Genomic DNA, 18,795 nt, shown 5'->3' on the forward strand with positions numbered 1-18,795 from the left:
AGATAATTTATATAAAAAATCTTGGATATAATTTAAAAAATTAAAAATATAAATGCAAAAAAAACCAAGTACGATATTGTCCTGCTATTGAGAACTCTTCAGTATATAATATTTCTTTTCAATTATTAAGACAGTTCAAGATATCTTGTTTTGTATGAAGTATCGAGCATATAAATCTTACCGCCAGCACCAACTGCAATATTTGGTACCAATTGTTCGCCCCTACAGTTTTCTCTTCCTGGTACCAATCTCTGTAGCGCCGGTGGATAAGGATTTCCGTCCACATCAACTAAAAACGGCGGCGGCATTAAATGTGGCGCAGTTTGCGTTTGTTCGTCAAGAACGTAATTATTTGCATCTCTTATTAAGGGCCGGTAATCCGTATGAAAGAATAATTCTATTGGTATCTGAAAATAAAAAAAACTTAGAAGATTAAACACCCATGTAAAACAAAACAAAATATATGTAAATAATATTGCAAGATAGTTTACAATTTTTAATTTTTCAGCGCCAGATCCAAATCCATACATCAAAAGATGTCCATTAGAATCTGTCGCAGCGAGCATTGTACCATCAGGCGACCATTTTGCATCAAAGATAGCACAATTTCCTTGACCTTCGACAAAATTTTGAAAACACGCTATCGATTCCATGTTTAACACGTCCCAAATGATAAGCTGCCCATCGTGACCAGCACTGAGTATCAAACGAGAATCTATTGGATGTGATTCCAACACAAACACCTCGTCCTTGTGTCCCCGCAAAACTTTCATCAGTTCACCAGATTTAGCATTCCACACTTTCAATGAGTAATCATTCACTGCTGTTATAACGTATTCATCGCTCACATCCCAACAAACCATAGTTACTTTTGCTTTTTTGCTTGTATCATCGTCTGTTTCTGGTTCTCTGTAAAAGAAAAAAAAAAAAAGAATAATTTCAACATGCTATGTATTAGGCTGATGAGTATAAAAAATCTTTATAAAAAAAAAATTCATTGAAAACATACCCAGGAAGCTTTGTCGTCATGAGTAGCTGTTTATGTACCCATTGCTGTTGCTCAAAATGCCATACATTCGCAGTACCGTCTTTAGAACCAGAAATAAATTTTAAACCGCTGTGAGCCCACTGAATACTATCTACAGTATCGGAATGCGACTCGACTTCGAGGACTCTGCGTGGTCCTTCGTCCCCTAACATTGTGTAAACTCTTACGTGATGATCTGCAGATCCAGCTGCCATAAATGCACCTCCAGGACTGAAGGAGGCACAAATCATTTGTGCTTGACCAGGTCTCATTTTCTCATGATATTGAATAGGTTTTGTCCTGCAACAAATTACATATCGCACACAATCGTTCTATGTACAAATATGTATTGAATATATTATATTGTTTTATTTTATTATGAAAATAATACAATACATATATTACAAATGTAATACAAAGTATTGAAAATAATATATTACAGATAGAAAGATACTTATAAAGAATTATTTTATGTCTAAATTTTATATATATATATAAACTTACTGAAATACCGCTCTTTCGTTCGACTTCTTTGTGTGAGACCAAAAAGCCACTGATCCATCAGTACTAGTAGAGACCAAATAATAGACACCATTACATTCTATTGGACAAAAATTTACAGATGTAATCATGCCTGTATGCCCCATTAAAACTGCCACCTGAAAGAAGATATATATATAAATTAAAAGAAAAATATAGTTATCGTATATAAAAATGAAAATAATTCTCGCTTGATATATATTTTCATTTTACTTACAGGCGACATTGTCTGGAAACACCAAACTCTTAATACTCTATCTAAACTTCCTGCCGCCAATAAAGTATTATCAAAATTTACTGCAATGTCCATAATTTCGGCGGACGGGCCCCGAAAAGTGGCGAGTAAACGTCCATCGACTGAACTCCAGACCTTAACAAGCAAGTCATCCGCTCCAGTTATAACATATTTACCAGTGCGATCAAACAGTACACAATACACCGCGGATAAATGACCCAGCGTACGCCGATATAAATTCATCTTGCTGTAGAACTTCGTCGGTATTGCCTGTCTTCGACTTAGAGGACCAGAGTTTTCACGTCCCTGAAGTACACGTACTAGTGGGCAAAAACATATACATAGCAAAATTATATATTGACATTTTACAAGGCAGAAAAAAGAAAGTATCAGGAAAGTGCCAATAAAATTGCATATATAGCAAGTACATTTTGCATTCAATTGCCAACTCTTAATTTCTTACCTATATTAGGCACTGACAAGCTACCAGATAATTCCAGGAAGGGCTTTCCACCGAATCTTGTGGAAAAATCGACAATGCTGTATACACAACGTGTGATATCTACAAAAATAAAATTTTGTACATTATATACAATGTTCACGTACTTATATACTATTAAAAGAAAAGATTCTATTATTGCAATAAAGAATATAATTAATAGAAAACATTTATTTAATTCTTATACCTTCGTAGGTACGCAGCAAAGATTGTTTGCCTGCACCCAAAAGCGATATCGCTCCAGGGACACATGGCGGCACTTCTTTCTCTAACACTGGTCCAATTCTGGCACATATTTGCAGTAAATGATTTGATCCAATGTGTGAATATTTTTTTTCCTAAAAAAATTGTTACAATAATAAACCACTATGTAAAATAATCCACAGATAAAATTGAAGCATTTAAAAAGCTCTTTTATACGCTATATAAAAGTTTTCATATTATGTAATATTCGAAAAAACTATATAGATATTAATATCTGCAATATGTTGAGTATTTTCTTCTCAACATTATATGGTACTAAATCTTCATATCAACATGTGAAATTAGTTACGCATAATGCAAAAAATACTACTATGCAAAGGTGAAAATTAATGTTTCTTAATTACGCTAGAAATAAACATTGAAATTGGAAAATTGAAATATCGCGTTTATCGTTCGCGCGCATAATTCGAACGGCCAAGTAGTTCCCGCGGCCGACCAATCAGCGTAGTCCATTCGTCACGCGCGAGACCACTTTCTATAAATAAGCCGTGTGTGTGGACCTCTACATATATTCATTGATCAGCTCACGCGAAATGGCCGGAAGTGCGCTACGATTGGTTAACGGACGGCGGCAGTGGGGGAAGAGGCCACGGCGAACGTTCTACGCGAGAGAAAGAGAGAATGAGCGACGCGAGAGGAATCGCGGCAGAGGGCGGTTACGGGGGGATTAAATGGGGGGTAGAGCACCCCCCGCGGATTCACGACATACAATGCGCTCGGCGCATTATTTCATCGAACCACCTTGCGATATGGCGCAACGGCCGAACGGCCGTGTCTTACTCGCAAGACGAGTCGAGTCGAGCTATGTCCGGCCTCGTGCCGATCGCCATGTCATCATGTATATCCATACTCACCAATTCCTCGAACGTTTGATTGTGCACGTGTCCTTCCCAGTCGATTCGGGACGGCAAAGTCTGCGAACAAAAATGCCATCTAAAATCTATACAGGGAAATGATTAATAGGATAGAAGGAAAAATATCGATCCGATCGATCGGCATCTCGATCGATGAAGATCGGCAAGGGCCGATCGCGTACCGCGAGCGGCCGCGATACCTCACCAAGGTCAGCGACCTTGAGATTCTAATGTTTTGACAAGCAGAAACCACGTGCGCGAGACCATGTGGCCCGCGAGACTAGTTGTGTACAGTGTCAGGTCCGCCGATCGGCTTACCTTGGTATGCTCTAATTCCCGCTTCAGCGCCTGAAACAAAATGCGTTAAGACTCTCCCGTGAGTTACGACGCGGTTCATTCGGCATCTCGGCCCTTGATCACTTACCGCCGCGGCTTCCGCGCAGGGTCCCGCCGCCAAGAACTTCGCGATCAGGAAGTACAGCTCTGTAAAGGGAAAACACACGGGGAGCTTTAGACACGGCGGCACGCACGGCGGTATGAAGGCACATACAGCGAGTTCACTCGCTCGTATACGGCATTCTATGTTACCTGGTGCGATCCCGGACTCGTTCCTGGACGCGCTGACCTCCATCCCGACCGATCCAATCGATTTCTATTCACTCACAAGCGACGAAAACATTTGGATTTACGGCTCATAGCGCCGCGATAACCACCGCGGAGTTCATTTTCTTTCTCCGAAGCTTGGCTGTGCGACCGCAACGCGCACGCACACGCTCGCCTAAACCGACGCAAAGTAGTCCCCCAATGACGGAGCGGCTGCGAACAGGCGCGTAGATTAAGTCGCATGGTGCCCGTTCCTCTCGCTCACGATGACCCAGAATTTTTCAATCTCGTATCGCGTCAAAAGTCTGAAATCTTTTTCGCGGAAGAATATGATTTCAATAATCGTAACTTCGACGAGTTATAAACTTGCACGAAAAATTTTACATTTGGTCAGATTGTCATGGAATTGCCTGGCGATCGGTCATATTACATCATCCGGGAACTTATCTCGGCGAAGAGATTAATCCGCCATTGAAAGCGCCACACTTGAAAGCGTCTCGCGATCGTAGTTCGATTTGCGGATCCAATCAAGAAGAAAATTATATTATCTTATAGTTAATTTTACAAGTAAATGACGATGAAAATATAATATATAAATAAATATATGAATACTGTATAATTTATTCGTAATATTCTCTTGTTGCGCGAGAGTAGATTAAAGTTTATAAAAAAGAAAAAATGTTTGATAAGAGACACATCTGTTCGCGCGATCTCTGTAAGAATTCCATACAAGAATGTTCGAAAAATTATGTATTACAGTTATAACTGACAGAAAACTATATCGTTTCTCGTTCATGCTAACATCCGTCTTCGATATGTATACATTTGTCACCACATAACTAATTAATATTTGCAATGCAGATCAAAAGATCGCGCACATACTTGCGTCGAACCACGAAATGCATATCGTTTGACATATAAAATCATCGTAACAATTTCTCATGTTTATCACAAACGATCATTTATTTATTTATATTACCAAACGATTGGAATAAACTCTTGCATGAATTTATACGATATCTTGAAATAGTTTCTTCATTCGTTTTATTCATTAATAAATAAAAAAAAAAAAATTAATGTTTCTTAATTACGCTAGAAATAAACATTGAAATTGGAAAATTGAAATATCGCGTTTATCGTTCGCGCGCATAATTCGAACGGCCAAGTAGTTCCCGCGGCCGACCAATCAGCGTAGTCCATTCGTCACGCGCGAGACCACTTTCTATAAATAAGCCGTGTGTGTGGACCTCTACATATATTCATTGATCAGCTCACGCGAAATGGCCGGAAGTGCGCTACGATTGGTTAACGGACGGCGGCAGTGGGGGAAGAGGCCACGGCGAACGTTCTACGCGAGAGAAAGAGAGAATGAGCGACGCGAGAGGAATCGCGGCGGAGGGCGGTTACGGGGGGATTAAATGGGGGGTAGAGCACCCCCCGCGGATTCACGACATACAATGCGCCCGGCGCATTATTTCATCGAACCACCTTGCGATATGGCGCAACGGCCGAACGGCCGTGTCTTACTCGCAAGACGAGTCGAGTCGAGCTATGTCCGGCCTCGTGCCGATCGCCATGTCATCATGTATATCCATACTCACCAATTCCTCGAACGTTTGATTGTGCACGTGTCCTTCCCAGTCGATTCGGGACGGCAAAGTCTGCGAACAAAAATGCCATCTAAAATCTATACAGGGAAATGATTAATAGGATAGAAGGAAAAATATCGATCCGATCGATCGGCATCTCGATCGATGAAGATCGGCAAGGGCCGATCGCGTACCGCGAGCGGCCGCGATACCTCACCAAGGTCAGCGACCTTGAGATTCTAATGTTTTGACAAGCAGAAACCACGTGCGCGAGACCATGTGGCCCGCGAGACTAGTTGTGTACAGTGTCAGGTCCGCCGATCGGCTTACCTTGGTATGCTCTAATTCCCGCTTCAGCGCCTGAAACAAAATTCGTTAAGACTCTCCCGTGAGTTACGACGCGGTTCATTCGGCATCTCGGCCCTTGATCACTTACCGCCGCGGCTTCCGCGCAGGGTCCCGCCGCCAAGAACTTCGCGATCAGGAAGTACAGCTCTGTAAAGGGAAAACACACGGGGAGCTTTAGACACGGCGGCACGCACGGCGGTATGAAGGCACATACAGCGAGTTCACTCGCTCGTATACGGCATTCTATGTTACCTGGTGCGATCCCGGACTCGTTCCTGGACGCGCTGACCTCCATCCCGACCGATCCAATCGATTTCTATTCACTCACAAGCGACGAAAACATTTGGATTTACGGCTCATAGCGCCGCGATAACCACCGCGGAGTTCATTTTCTTTCTCCGAAGCTTGGCTGTGCGACCGCAACGCGCACGCACACGCTCGCCTAAACCGACGCAAAGTAGTCCCCCAATGACGGAGCGGCTGCGAACAGGCGCGTAGATTAAGTCGCATGGTGCCCGTTCCTCTCGCTCACGATGACCCAGAATTTTTCAATCTCGTATCGCGTCAAAAGTCTGAAATCTTTTTCGCGGAAGAATATGATTTCAATAATCGTAACTTCGACGAGTTATAAACTTGCACGAAAAATTTTACATTTGGTCAGATTGTCATGGAATTGCCTGGCGATCGGTCATATTACATCATCCGGGAACTTATCTCGGCGAAGAGATTAATCCGCCATTGAAAGCGCCACACTTGAAAGCGTCTCGCGATCGTAGTTCGATTTGCGGATCCAATCAAGAAGAAAATTATATTATCTTATAGTTAATTTTACAAGTAAATGACGATGAAAATATAATATATAAATAAATATATGAATACTGTATAATTTATTCGTAATATTCTCTTGTTGCGCGAGAGTAGATTAAAGTTTATAAAAAAGAAAAAATGTTTGATAAGAGACACATCTGTTCGCGCGATCTCTGTAAGAATTCCATACAAGAATGTTCGAAAAATTATGTATTACAGTTATAACTGACAGAAAACTATATCGTTTCTCGTTCATGCTAACATCCGTCTTCGATATGTATACATTTGTCACCACATAACTAATTAATATTTGCAATGCAGATCAAAAGATCGCGCACATACTTGCGTCGAACCACGAAATGCATATCGTTTGACATATAAAATCATCGTAACAATTTCTCATGTTTATCACAAACGATCATTTATTTATTTATATTACCAAACGATTGGAATAAACTCTTGCATGAATTTATACGATATCTTGAAATAGTTTCTTCATTCGTTTTATTCATTAATAAATAAAAAAAAAAGACAAGCAGAAACCACGTGCGCGAGACCATGTGGCCCGCGAGACTAGTTGTGTACAGTGTCAGGTCCGCCGATCGGCTTACCTTGGTATGCTCTAATTCCCGCTTCAGCGCCTGAAACAAAATTCGTTAAGACTCTCCCGTGAGTTACGACGCGGTTCATTCGGCATCTCGGCCCTTGATCACTTACCGCCGCGGCTTCCGCGCAGGGTCCCGCCGCCAAGAACTTCGCGATCAGGAAGTACAGCTCTGTAAAGGGAAAACACACGGGGAGCTTTAGACACGGCGGCACGCACGGCGGTATGAAGGCACATACAGCGAGTTCACTCGCTCGTATACGGCATTCTATGTTACCTGGTGCGATCCCGGACTCGTTCCTGGACGCGCTGACCTCCATCCCGACCGATCCAATCGATTTCTATTCACTCACAAGCGACGAAAACATTTGGATTTACGGCTCATAGCGCCGCGATAACCACCGCGGAGTTCATTTTCTTTCTCCGAAGCTTGGCTGTGCGACCGCAACGCGCACGCACACGCTCGCCTAAACCGACGCAAAGTAGTCCCCCAATGACGGAGCGGCTGCGAACAGGCGCGTAGATTAAGTCGCATGGTGCCCGTTCCTCTCGCTCACGATGACCCAGAATTTTTCAATCTCGTATCGCGTCAAAAGTCTGAAATCTTTTTCGCGGAAGAATATGATTTCAATAATCGTAACTTCGACGAGTTATAAACTTGCACGAAAAATTTTACATTTGGTCAGATTGTCATGGAATTGCCTGGCGATCGGTCATATTACATCATCCGGGAACTTATCTCGGCGAAGAGATTAATCCGCCATTGAAAGCGCCACACTTGAAAGCGTCTCGCGATCGTAGTTCGATTTGCGGATCCAATCAAGAAGAAAATTATATTATCTTATAGTTAATTTTACAAGTAAATGACGATGAAAATATAATATATAAATAAATATATGAATACTGTATAATTTATTCGTAATATTCTCTTGTTGCGCGAGAGTAGATTAAAGTTTATAAAAAAGAAAAAATGTTTGATAAGAGACACATCTGTTCGCGCGATCTCTGTAAGAATTCCATACAAGAATGTTCGAAAAATTATGTATTACAGTTATAACTGACAGAAAACTATATCGTTTCTCGTTCATGCTAACATCCGTCTTCGATATGTATACATTTGTCACCACATAACTAATTAATATTTGCAATGCAGATCAAAAGATCGCGCACATACTTGCGTCGAACCACGAAATGCATATCGTTTGACATATAAAATCATCGTAACAATTTCTCATGTTTATCACAAACGATCATTTATTTATTTATATTACCAAACGATTGGAATAAACTCTTGCATGAATTTATACGATATCTTGAAATAGTTTCTTCATTCGTTTTATTCATTAATAAATAAAAAAAAAAGTAGGAAAGAGAAGTAATGGAAAATGTATTGTGTACACACATTTACAGGAATTGATCGAGCGACACGTGTATGATAAACATATAGATACACATATATGTATACATATGTATATGAATATCCGACTCATCAGTAAGAATCACGCGAGGCAGAAATTCCGCTCGATGATAATCGATCCAATGTATTGTCGCTTCCTGAATATACCTAAATAATACGCAACGTAGCATAGATAAGACACATAATTAAAATATTTGTGAAATTAACGTGCCACGTCAAAAATGGCTTTAGCTCTGATATGAAGGTTAGACGATGCCTAACAGCTGATTAGCCTCATTCGTCGCTGTTATCGTTTTAAGAAATACTGCATATTGTACACATTTATGTGCGCCACTAAATCTTAATTGTTGCTTACTTAATAGTGAGAAGTCTGACAAAAGTGTGTTTGACAGAAATAAATTGTAAATAGAACCATAAATAACATATTTTCATACATTTCTACGTGGACTTGTCTAAAGTAAAATGTCATGGATAAGAGAGCATACTTTGAATTGGTTTCAATTATTGGCATTAAAAATTATAAGGACTGGCCATGTGCCTAAACATGTGGCATTTATAATGGATGGTAACCGACGTTATGCGAATAAACAAAACGTGGCCAGAATAGAAGGACATGTAAGAGGGTATGTGTCTCTGAAAAGAATTTGTAACTATATATTAGTCTATTATGTTCTTTTATATCATGTATGTGTCTTATGTTTTACTTACGACAGATTTGATAAACTGGCAGAGACATTGAGTTGGTGCAGAGATCTGGGTATCACAGAAGTCACAGTGTATGCTTTTAGTATAGAGAACTATAATCGCAGTAAAGAGGAAGTTGATGGACTTATGGAGCTTGCAAGATGCAAGTTTATGCGTCTTTTAGAAGAGAAGTGTGTATAAAGTTTTAAATTGAACATATATTATGTCATAATCTGATGGATCTTATAATTACAAAATGCAATATTTTCAGGGATAAATTGGCAGAACAAGGAGTATGTATTCGTGTGATTGGCAATTTGTCCTTGCTTTCAGAGGATATGCGTAAATTATTTGCCGAAGCTATGATCATCACTGAAAACAATAATAAAGCAACATTAAATCTTGCTTTTGCTTATACATGTAAGATAATTATATAACTAATATATATATTTATACTCATTGTTATACTTTCTATTAAATATGAATAAGAATTTAAATTACTTGTTAAAATAATATTACATAACTTTTTAACAAAATTTTAATATCTTTTCAGCAAAGGATGAAATTACTCATGCAATTAAGGATATAGCAGAAGGTGTAAAACATGCTGATATCTTACCAGAAGATATTAACGAAAGCTTGATTTCTCAGTGTTTATATACTTATAAATCCTCAAATCCAGATTTATTAATTCGTACTTCTGGAGAAGTTCGGTTTAGTGATTTCCTCTTGTGGCAAGTAAGAAGACATAGTTTATTTTAACAAACTTTTTTTTATGATTTATTAAAGCGCAACTAAAATTATCTTAAATTGTTTTTCAGATCTCCAATACCTGTATCTACTTTACCGATGTATTGTGGCCTGAATTCAGTTTATGGAATTTACTTAGCGCTGTTTTCTATTATCAAAGATGTTATTCTGATTTACAAAAAATCGTGAAAGTACAAAATTTGGAGCCAAGGGTGCACAATGATAGAGTATCTATGTATCTTAATAAGTTGCATCATGAACGCCAAGTTATGATTGAAAATATGTATCTGTCAACAGTTCAATCATAGATATTAAATAATATTTAATGCGCTTATATTCCAGTAAATACAAATGTCAGTCAAATATGTTGAAAACCTGAAACCTGATTGAAACCATATTTTGTTTCAAATCAATTTTCTAGGATAGAGTGTAAACTTGTCAGGGTTGATTAGATATAAATGACTGTCGAAACTATAATATATATATATATTCTATAATATATATTAAAAAATTTATACGACTCAGGGAGATAACTACAAATAATTCTTCCACTTATACAAGATATTTTAGAAAATAAATATGTGATATATAAAAAAAGGTAGAAACAAACAAATCCTTAAAATATATGTGTGAGATCCGAGATTGAAACATGCAACAATTGAAATATCAATTACAAAATTTTTACTTTTACAGAGCTTCTTTTTCATATATCTTTTCTATAAACATAACATGTATCATAAATCTATTCTTATGAATAAATACATAATCAAAGATTAGATAATTAAAGAAACTTGTTTTAAGATGTATAAACTAAATAATTATCAATCTTGCACATAATAAGTTGTAATGATTTTGACAAATATTATTGATATTGTTAGAATGGAATATTCGTTTTTCCTGAAAGGTTCTAGGTGTAATTATATACATAGATATTAATAAAATCTGTTTCCAGTATGCAACGTATATTATATAGCGCATTTATATATTTATTCATCTTTGTATATGTACACATTCCATACATAAGTTTTCCAATTGTTTTTTATTACACATGCACATTGGGGGATTATGAAATAGAATTGTAAAAGGTATATATAATAGCAATAACATAAATCATGTATCAAATAAATAATATTAGTTATAACATTAATGCGCGACTATAAAAATGTATGAATAAGTATGTTGTATTGTGTGTGTGTATAATATTTATATAATGTATTTATTAAATTCTAAACTTGATTATAATATATTTATTTTCCTAATTCCAAGAAATATTTGTGTATATTTGCATATACATTATTTACAATAATTTGTCTCATCATATATTATTGCACAGAGCAGATAACATTTTTCATGAATATACACTTATCATCAATCACATTCTATCAAAATAAGCAACACCATATAAATATATACAATATTTTCCACAAATCAGTATAATTGGTCGTCATCAGCATAAATTAAAATATCACTAGATGGTATAAAATTTGTTCATGTTATAGAATATTCAATGTGTTGCGCAATATCTATTATTACTGTATTGCGAAGCAATGTATATTCCATCAATATATATATAATCATCTTATTTACAATTTATTTATTTAATTTTTTTTTTTTTGAGCTCAATTCAAATAAGATAAGTATAACGATAAACATTTCCGATATAGATTGCGATACAATTTTAAAATATGTGAATTTAATTCGTTTTTCTAGCTGATGGAGATATTCATGTGCAACTATTTTTTTACTTACGTACTTATTAAAGATACAGGAACATATATATTGGCACATCTCTAATAGCCAGAAAAACATTATAAATGTTTGGCTGATAATCGAAATTATGAAATAAAATATTGGAATTATATATCTGTTTGATAATTTTACAGGAAGACAGAAAAATTGGCTGGATATACACATCTACGAATGATTTAAATAAATGTCTATGAAATGAACTAAATCTCCTTCATTTGCAAGATGTTGTTTATATCGTAAATTCTTTCTCTATATGAGACTTTATATGAATTATTCTTTTTTTTATTAAGAAGTAAATGTGTCTAATTCTTGGTTTTTTTTTGTCTTTGTTTCGAATTATTTCATTGCATCTATATCGGAAAAAAATATAAAAAGTCAATTCTGATAATTATAATAAAAAAATAAATGTGATATCTCAATATTATTATGTTATGATAATAGATATTAATCATGCTACTCATAGTCATCGTTATTTAATAAATTTGACTATTAAATTAAAGTTCAACATGTGTGTGTGTGTGTATGCAGTATCACATTTATCATATTATTACTAATGATAATAATTATAATTATAATTAATTACCTCAAATAATCAAATACCATTTTATTACTTCTTTGCAATACTTAAATATGAAATCGACTCGCTCTTCTCATTTTGAGTTGTAAGGTGGATAGCGTCTTGCCGAAGGTTGCCTTTGTCTGGCTAAGAAGGATTGACCCTGTCCTGAACTAAGCGCCGCGAGCCGTTGATCTATTACCTCTCTGTGGCAATTCAGGCCTAATTTATGAAAAGCAGTCACCATTAGCTTCTCTTCCATCTCTCGCAACAATCTGGATTCTTTCATGGAGCGCTCCATGTCCTCAATCATCTTGCGCTGTTCTAGCAATTGATTGCGCAGCACAACGACCTCGCTCGGTGAAGAATTACTCTGTTTCGGGTCCAGACTCTTTATAACACTCTTGGCTTTTTCAATGTACTTCTTATAGCGTTCCTCGAGAGCAGCGTTTTCGTACTCCTTCCGTGTCAGTTTCTCCTGAATAGCGAAGGCTTTCTGCTTTTGTGCTTGCAGAGCGCTCTCGCGTTCCTCGAGTTGTATGGTCAGCCGTTCCCTTTCGGACTGTATTTTTCGCAGTTCGTCCTGCAGCTGCGACATTTTCTGATTCAAACCCGCGTTGTCGTTCTTATTGTCGTCGCTGGCTTGAGTACCCATGACCTCCTCCAATTTGGTCTCTAATTCCATTATCCTCTGATTCGCCTTGCGATTTTGCCCTCGCAATGTGTTTAAACGTTCCTCAGAATCCTCCAGCAACGCTTGCACACTCGGTAACTTGTCCTCGTTACCTGTCTGCTTCATCTTCAGCATCTTGTTCTCCAGTTGTAAGCAGAGCAATTTCTCCTTAATCTCGAGCGGAACCATCTCCGTCCCGGCAACACCAGTACTATCAGCACTGGGTTTCGCCATGTTCTCGGCAGTTTGCAATTGCGTGCACTTCAACTCCTCATTCGTCTCCTTCAGGGCATCCCTTTCGATGATTAATCGATCCCTCTCCCTCTGCAAAGTACCCAACTTGGCTTCCATCTTTTTACCCTCAAATTCCAGTCGGTCGTATTTGTTGCTCTGCTCATCCAGCCTATGATGAATTTCCGTGAGTTGCTGTTTGCACGCCTCCAAATGATTACGCAACATCATCGTACGCTTTACTTCTTCTTCGTAGTCCAATTTGGCTTGTAAATATTCGACATTCTTATCTTCCGATATCTTCAGCTGCCTCTTAAGATCGCTCAAATCCTCCATCTTCTTCTTGTACGATTCTATCATGATTTCATATTTTGCTACTTTATCTACAGTTTCCCTCAAGGCATCGACTTCGTCTTTCAGCTGATTTGCTTCGTCAGCTGTTTTTTGCAAATCTTCTTGTCTCGACTGTAACTCCAACACTTCCTTTTCCAACAATTCTGCCTTTAATCTGTAATCATCCCTGGATGTTTCCATCTTAAACAATTCGTCCTTTAATGCTTCCACTTGTTTCCGTAGCCCAGAATATTTCGATATAGAGCCAGACTCCTCTGGGTTCTCAAACTCGTCCAGTTGCTCCTGCAATTTTTTATTCTCCGCAATCAATGCAGCCTTTTCCTCCTGTAACAAAGAAAGCTGTTGATCAAGCTCGTGACACTTCTGCGCTAGTTGATCCTTCATATCCGCTGTCGCCTGGAGTTCAGCATAAAGTCTCTGTTGAGCACCATCGGCCACATCCAATTCAAAGTTCAAGCTGGTACGCAGGCTCAATCTGGGTCCATGCACGCTGCTCTCAAGCTCCTGGATACTCTGCATTATTGCCTGCTGTACAGTTTCCTCCATACCCATTATTTTGGTGATGTACTGTTGCTTCTGATCACAATTGACAGCACAGCCAAGAATCAGCTGTAATAAACGACGCAGCTCGTCGCTGTCGCAATGCTCGCCGATCTTGATCGCATCTGGTTTGACATAGCCTGACAATTGCTGATTCAAACACTCCAAGTAATATTCCATCACAGCCTCCACAATCTTCTTCATGTTGCTTACTCTAAGACGCCAATTGGCACCCACGTCAATCTTGATCTTCGCCTTCCATACCGCTGTGAACCACTCTGGTGCAATCTGGGCCAAGGCTTCCGCCAGGGCAACCCCGTCACTTATATCCTCTGCAGAGTTATGCGGCGCTTGAAGATCGAATGTACCCAACCATTTGATTAAATTGCTCAATTGTTGTCGATGATCTCCCATTTCGCTATGTTTTCCCGGAGTCTAGAGAGCTTGAAGAAAGCTCGGGGATACTCGCACGTCTCTAGTTTTCATCAAATTCTGTGGCACGTGTTGTTCTCGTGACCGCGACTCTTGATTGAATTCATAATCCCACTTGTCTTTCTTTGAATCGAGATACAATATTATAAATCAGATGTAGAATTGTGAATTCCTATACCAAACCATCTGTTCTGCTGCATATAGACACTCGATCTAACCTAAAATTGCTATTGTTATCGCGCCCCGATACGGTCTGATAGCGCTTTATCGCACTTTATCGGAGAGAGCAGGAGAGATGCGGAAGTCGTAAATTCAAGTACCACCTCGAACAATGGCTCGTGTAGATAATGTGCGATAATTGTATCGTACATGGCATAGATTATATGACGAGATTACATTGGAAAAATGTTTTTGACGAGAATCATTAAAAAATCCATGATGGCAGTAAGCCCGGTCAAGCAGCAATGCAAATTGTATTCGTATTATGCATCGAGAAATACGATTCACCCTGCAACCCAATTATCGGGAACTTTGTGTTTCTGCAGCGATAGCCCACTTAAATGTTGGAATTGCAATTATATATACAAATCCGAGCTATTCTGTTCGAAGTGCAAAGTGTTGCAGGAACTACCGCAGAACTTGGACTACTTCGACATCATAGGAATTAAAAAAAATTATAATGTGGTGAATGAAGAAATACATAAAAAATATACAGAGTTGCAAAAAATGTTACATCCTGATAAATTTGGTAACAAATCTGAGGCAAGTATTCATTTTTAGGCACATAATTTCCTATTGCAAGCCTCTTAATTTAAGATTATCGAAAGTCCTTTCTGTATCTAATAAGCAAAATTTGCTTTAACTGTCGATAGAAAGAAAGACAAATCTCAGAGAATATATCTTCTCTAATAAATAAGGCTTATAGTACATTGGTGCATCCATTAAAAAGAGGATTGTATATGTTACAATTAAAAGGTATATCGATACCAGAAGCAACCACCAACTTGAATCCAGAATTTCTTATGGAGATTATGGAGCGTAATGAAGAAATAGAAAATGCGATGGAGGACAAAGACAAAATCATCAAATTGGCCAAAGAATCCAAAAAAATGCTTGATACATTGTCAAAGTAATCTTCACTTTTTTTATTAGGCACATAATTTCCTATTGCAAGCCTCTTAATTTAAGATTATCGAAATGTCCTTTCTGTATCTAATAAGCAAAATTTGCTTTAACTGTTGATAGAAAGAAAGACAAATCTCAGAGAATATATCTTCTCTAATAAATAAGGCTTATAGTACATTGGTGCATCCATTAAAAAGAGGATTGTATATGTTACAATTAAAAGGTATATCGATACCAGAAGCAACCACCAACTTGAATCCAGAATTTCTTATGGAGATTATGGAGCGTAACGAAGAAATAGAAAATGCAATGGAGGACAAAGACAAAATCATCAAATTGGCCAAAGAATCCAAAAAAATGCTTGATACATTGTCAAAGTAATCTTCACTTTTTTTAGCCTTAAAAAAAATTTATACTGCTAAAATTTTAATATACCTCATAATGTTTTTGTCAATTTTTCTTCAGGCAAGTGGCAGAAGCATTCAATAAGGAAGATATTGAAACGGCAACAAAGATCTTGATAAAAATGAAATATTATAATACTATAGATGATAGATTAAAAAGGCTAAAACATGACTTAGGTATAGTAGAATAAATATATTATAACATTTGCAACAAACAAAAATTCTGTTTTTAAATCATTTTTATTTAATGCATTAAATATAAAAAACATGTTTTTATATGTATTATTTTATATGTGTAACTTATGCACAGATTTTTGTATTTGCAACAAGTTAAAGTGTAAATAATGCATTAGTTTAATTTAGATAATGTAAATAAAGTAAGAAAGAGTGTATCAGATTGAGGGGAAATTAATTACATAAATTTTCAAGTTTGCTGATTGTCTATTTTCCACTGCTCCAGCCACTGACATATTCTATTTACATTATCTGTCACCTGATCTAAAGTATTGCTCATTAGTTCGTGTACTATTTCTTTCCTGTAGGATGACCTTGCCTCTTCAAGAATAGTTTGAAAAATTTCGCAAGTTATGTTATCCTCTAGTTTTTTTCCACAATATCCCCTTTCCTTGAGGCGATCATACAAGGTAGTATTGTCTGTCCTGAGTACAAATACAATATCAAACCATCTCTCGGGGAAGAAATCGACACTATGGTAATCTACAATCTTTCCTCCTTCGTTCATAAGATTCTCCATTCCATCCAGTAGCTAGAAAAAAAATATTGTGTAAAGATTTATACATATGACACTAAGAAGATTTAGACAATACAAAATTTACAGCAAATAATATTCTACAGACTTTATATTTTAACTAAAAATTTTAAGATGGTAAGATATGTCAACTCAATAACAAAAAATTATATTAAAATACCTTTTCCTCATCTAACATATTGCAATGGTACACGTCGTCGTATTCAGTCACACATTCATTCTCTATAGCTAGTTTACTAACATCGAGCCATTCTAATCCGGTTTTCTCCGACAACATACGCGACATTAAACTCTTACCGACACCAGGCGTGCCTGAAAATTATAGATTATTCTGAATGACACTTGCTAAATGACGCGTATTACAATTAGATATGCTATTATATACCTGTCACTAGAATATTAGGCGCATTTCTATGCATGTTTAACATTTTTCAAAAATACAAATATGCAGGTATGAAGTCAAATTTCAACCACGTGTGTATATGTACGTGCTTCGTTTAGTTTCATCAACTGAGAGCTATGACATAAAGTTCGAACAAAAAAAAACCTACAAAACGTATTGAAAATTTTTAGACTGATAAAGACTCTAAAAATTCTTTATTATTCTTTATCCGAGAAATTGATACATTCGACAAACTTTTTGTCATATGTGAATGTAATATAATATCAGTCTCACTTTTGCAACATTAGATCTTTGCGTTTTGTTTACATGGATGTATTCTCTATATATTCTATGGTCTAGTTTACACCGATATACTTTAAGGCCGATATTACATTTGTCGTACGACAAATGTAATATCGGGTGCTTTCCATTTAGTGACTCAAGTCGACACAAGTATCATTCTATCTTCTTTCAATACCAGTGAACAACAAAGATAGAATGATGCTTGTGTCGACTTGAGTCACTAAATGGAAAGCACCCATTAGAGAGAAGAATGTTCTTCTTCTTCTTCTTTCTTTTATGGCTGGTAGGGCATTAGTCGCCCATACACCATTGTTTCTTATGGGTTTGTAGAATATAAGCAAAACTCCTCTAAGAGAGGAGGGAGTCCAAAAAAAGGTCCAGACAAAGGAAAAACGCAGCACGCAAAAACACGTCCGAACCCGACACGTTGTCAGTCGGAACTTAGAGAGAGAAGAATGAGAGTCGCCACCATAGACATAGTATATCTAGACCGAGCGTTTGCCTTTATTTAAGGAGTGGGAGTAAGTGCCGATCTACAATAGGTGGTTTAAGCCCTAAGCTTTAAGAAACTGACCAATCACAATCAAGTATGAGGAGAATACTCGACTGTGATTAGTCAATTTCTTAAGGCTTAGGGCTTAAACCACCTATTGTAGATCGGCACTAAAGATGCACGTAGAAAAGGACATACTCTGTTTCGTGCTCATTGCATTCTCTCTCGCTCGCACGTAGCATAGCGTACTGTTTTCTTAAAACATATATAAATGGAAGGGGAATGCCTTTGTTTCCCGATAGAAAAACATGTCGGAAGGAAGTAGATTGAAGAAATTTTAGTCCCTTTTGTCCTGATTAGTCAAATTTCAATCTTTAATTTTCAATTTTCAATTTTCAATGCGTAGTCTGATACGAGCTTTATGCTTTATGCTTCTCTTTGTCCTGATACGAGCTTTATGCTCGTATCAGACTATGCATTGAAGATTGAGATTCAAGATTCAAGATTGAAATTTGACCAATCAGAATAAAGAAATTTTAGTCTCTTTTGTTCTAATTGGTCAA

General features: G+C 37.2%; 5 protein-coding genes and 2 long non-coding RNA genes across 7 annotated transcripts in view; 2 read left to right on the forward strand and 5 right to left on the reverse strand.

Moving 5' to 3' along the window:
- Positions 1-4,189, reverse strand: part of LOC115245850 (PH-interacting protein) — a 12,013-nt gene extending 7,824 nt beyond the window's left edge. Inside the window, exons 1-11 of the mRNA XM_029824341.1 lie at positions 4,008-4,189; positions 3,844-3,902; positions 3,738-3,767; positions 3,420-3,479; positions 2,489-2,639; positions 2,266-2,364; positions 1,785-2,122; positions 1,532-1,686; positions 1,010-1,327; positions 492-909; positions 182-407 (exon numbers count right to left, since the gene is read on the reverse strand). Coding sequence (XP_029680201.1) covers positions 182-407; positions 492-909; positions 1,010-1,327; positions 1,532-1,686; positions 1,785-2,122; positions 2,266-2,364; positions 2,489-2,639; positions 3,420-3,479; positions 3,738-3,767; positions 3,844-3,902; positions 4,008-4,050 — 1,897 coding nt within the window. The 5' untranslated portion in view covers positions 4,051-4,189. The remainder of the gene's footprint in view (positions 1-181; positions 408-491; positions 910-1,009; positions 1,328-1,531; positions 1,687-1,784; positions 2,123-2,265; positions 2,365-2,488; positions 2,640-3,419; positions 3,480-3,737; positions 3,768-3,843; positions 3,903-4,007) is intronic.
- A 1,433-nt stretch (positions 4,190-5,622) lies between these two features.
- On the reverse strand, positions 5,623-6,400 carry LOC115245846. The gene is made up of 4 exons (XR_003885606.1): positions 6,212-6,400; positions 6,048-6,106; positions 5,942-5,971; positions 5,623-5,683 (listed from the first exon to the last, which is right to left on the reverse strand). It is a non-coding gene; the product is annotated as an uncharacterized LOC115245846 (long non-coding RNA).
- Positions 6,401-7,358: 958 nt separating this feature from the next.
- On the reverse strand, positions 7,359-7,842 carry LOC115245849. The gene is made up of 3 exons (XR_003885607.1): positions 7,648-7,842; positions 7,484-7,542; positions 7,359-7,407 (listed from the first exon to the last, which is right to left on the reverse strand). It is a non-coding gene; the product is annotated as an uncharacterized LOC115245849 (long non-coding RNA).
- Positions 7,843-8,798: 956 nt separating this feature from the next.
- On the forward strand, positions 8,799-11,183 carry LOC115245817 (dehydrodolichyl diphosphate synthase complex subunit DHDDS). The gene is made up of 6 exons (XM_029824299.1): positions 8,799-9,031; positions 9,150-9,410; positions 9,501-9,662; positions 9,743-9,891; positions 10,025-10,209; positions 10,293-11,183. Exons 2-6 carry the CDS (start codon positions 9,250-9,252, stop codon positions 10,527-10,529), a joined length of 894 nt encoding a protein of 297 aa, XP_029680159.1. The 5' UTR covers positions 8,799-9,031; positions 9,150-9,249; the 3' UTR covers positions 10,530-11,183.
- A 627-nt stretch (positions 11,184-11,810) lies between these two features.
- On the reverse strand, positions 11,811-14,769 carry LOC115245816 (protein Hook homolog 3-like). Its single transcript, XM_029824298.1, has one exon. It carries the CDS (start codon positions 14,736-14,738, stop codon positions 12,621-12,623), a length of 2,118 nt encoding a protein of 705 aa, XP_029680158.1. The 5' UTR covers positions 14,739-14,769; the 3' UTR covers positions 11,811-12,620.
- A 281-nt stretch (positions 14,770-15,050) lies between these two features.
- LOC115245818 (iron-sulfur cluster co-chaperone protein HscB) lies at positions 15,051-16,714 on the forward strand. Its single transcript, XM_029824300.1, has 3 exons — positions 15,051-15,518; positions 15,629-15,885; positions 16,347-16,714. The coding sequence occupies exons 1-3, from the start codon at positions 15,162-15,164 to the stop codon at positions 16,474-16,476; spliced, it is 744 nt and encodes a 247-aa protein (XP_029680160.1). The 5' UTR covers positions 15,051-15,161; the 3' UTR covers positions 16,477-16,714.
- On the reverse strand, positions 16,510-17,858 carry LOC115245819 (adenylate kinase isoenzyme 6). Its single transcript, XM_029824301.1, has 3 exons — positions 17,440-17,858; positions 17,215-17,366; positions 16,510-17,051 (listed from the first exon to the last, which is right to left on the reverse strand). The coding sequence occupies exons 1-3, from the start codon at positions 17,480-17,482 to the stop codon at positions 16,710-16,712; spliced, it is 537 nt and encodes a 178-aa protein (XP_029680161.1). The 5' UTR covers positions 17,483-17,858; the 3' UTR covers positions 16,510-16,709.
- Positions 17,859-18,795: the final 937 nt, after the last annotated feature.

The sequence above is a fragment of the Formica exsecta genome, unplaced genomic scaffold (genome assembly GCF_003651465.1).
Source record: "Formica exsecta isolate Colony F162 unplaced genomic scaffold, ASM365146v1 scaffold1327, whole genome shotgun sequence".
Taxonomy (NCBI): Eukaryota; Metazoa; Arthropoda; class Insecta; order Hymenoptera; family Formicidae; genus Formica; species Formica exsecta.

What these genes read in the sequence shown, in the direction of transcription:
- LOC115245817 (XM_029824299.1), top strand. Translation starts at nt 9,250, where the DNA reads ATGTCATGGATAAGAGAGCATACTTTGAATTGGTTTCAATTATTGGCA. An exon ending in ATGCGTCTTTTAGAAGAGAA is followed by an intron (nt 9,663 to 9,742) that starts GTGTGTATAAAG and finishes CAATATTTTCAG; the next exon opens with GGATAAATTGGCAGAACAAG. An exon ending in TCTTGCTTTTGCTTATACAT is followed by an intron (nt 9,892 to 10,024) that starts GTAAGATAATTA and finishes ATATCTTTTCAG; the next exon opens with CAAAGGATGAAATTACTCAT.
- LOC115245816 (XM_029824298.1), bottom strand. Translation starts at nt 14,738, where the DNA reads ATGGGAGATCATCGACAACAATTGAGCAATTTAATCAAATGGTTGGGT.
- LOC115245818 (XM_029824300.1), top strand. Translation starts at nt 15,162, where the DNA reads ATGTTTTTGACGAGAATCATTAAAAAATCCATGATGGCAGTAAGCCCG. An exon ending in AATTTGGTAACAAATCTGAG is followed by an intron (nt 15,519 to 15,628) that starts GCAAGTATTCAT and finishes AACTGTCGATAG; the next exon opens with AAAGAAAGACAAATCTCAGA. An exon ending in ATGCTTGATACATTGTCAAA is followed by an intron (nt 15,886 to 16,346) that starts GTAATCTTCACT and finishes ATTTTTCTTCAG; the next exon opens with GCAAGTGGCAGAAGCATTCA.
- LOC115245819 (XM_029824301.1), bottom strand. Translation starts at nt 17,482, where the DNA reads ATGTTAAACATGCATAGAAATGCGCCTAATATTCTAGTGACAG. An exon ending in GCCTAATATTCTAGTGACAG is followed by an intron (nt 17,367 to 17,439) that starts GTATATAATAGC and finishes TATAATTTTCAG; the next exon opens with GCACGCCTGGTGTCGGTAAG. An exon ending in ATATGTTAGATGAGGAAAAG is followed by an intron (nt 17,052 to 17,214) that starts GTATTTTAATAT and finishes TTTTTTTTCTAG; the next exon opens with CTACTGGATGGAATGGAGAA.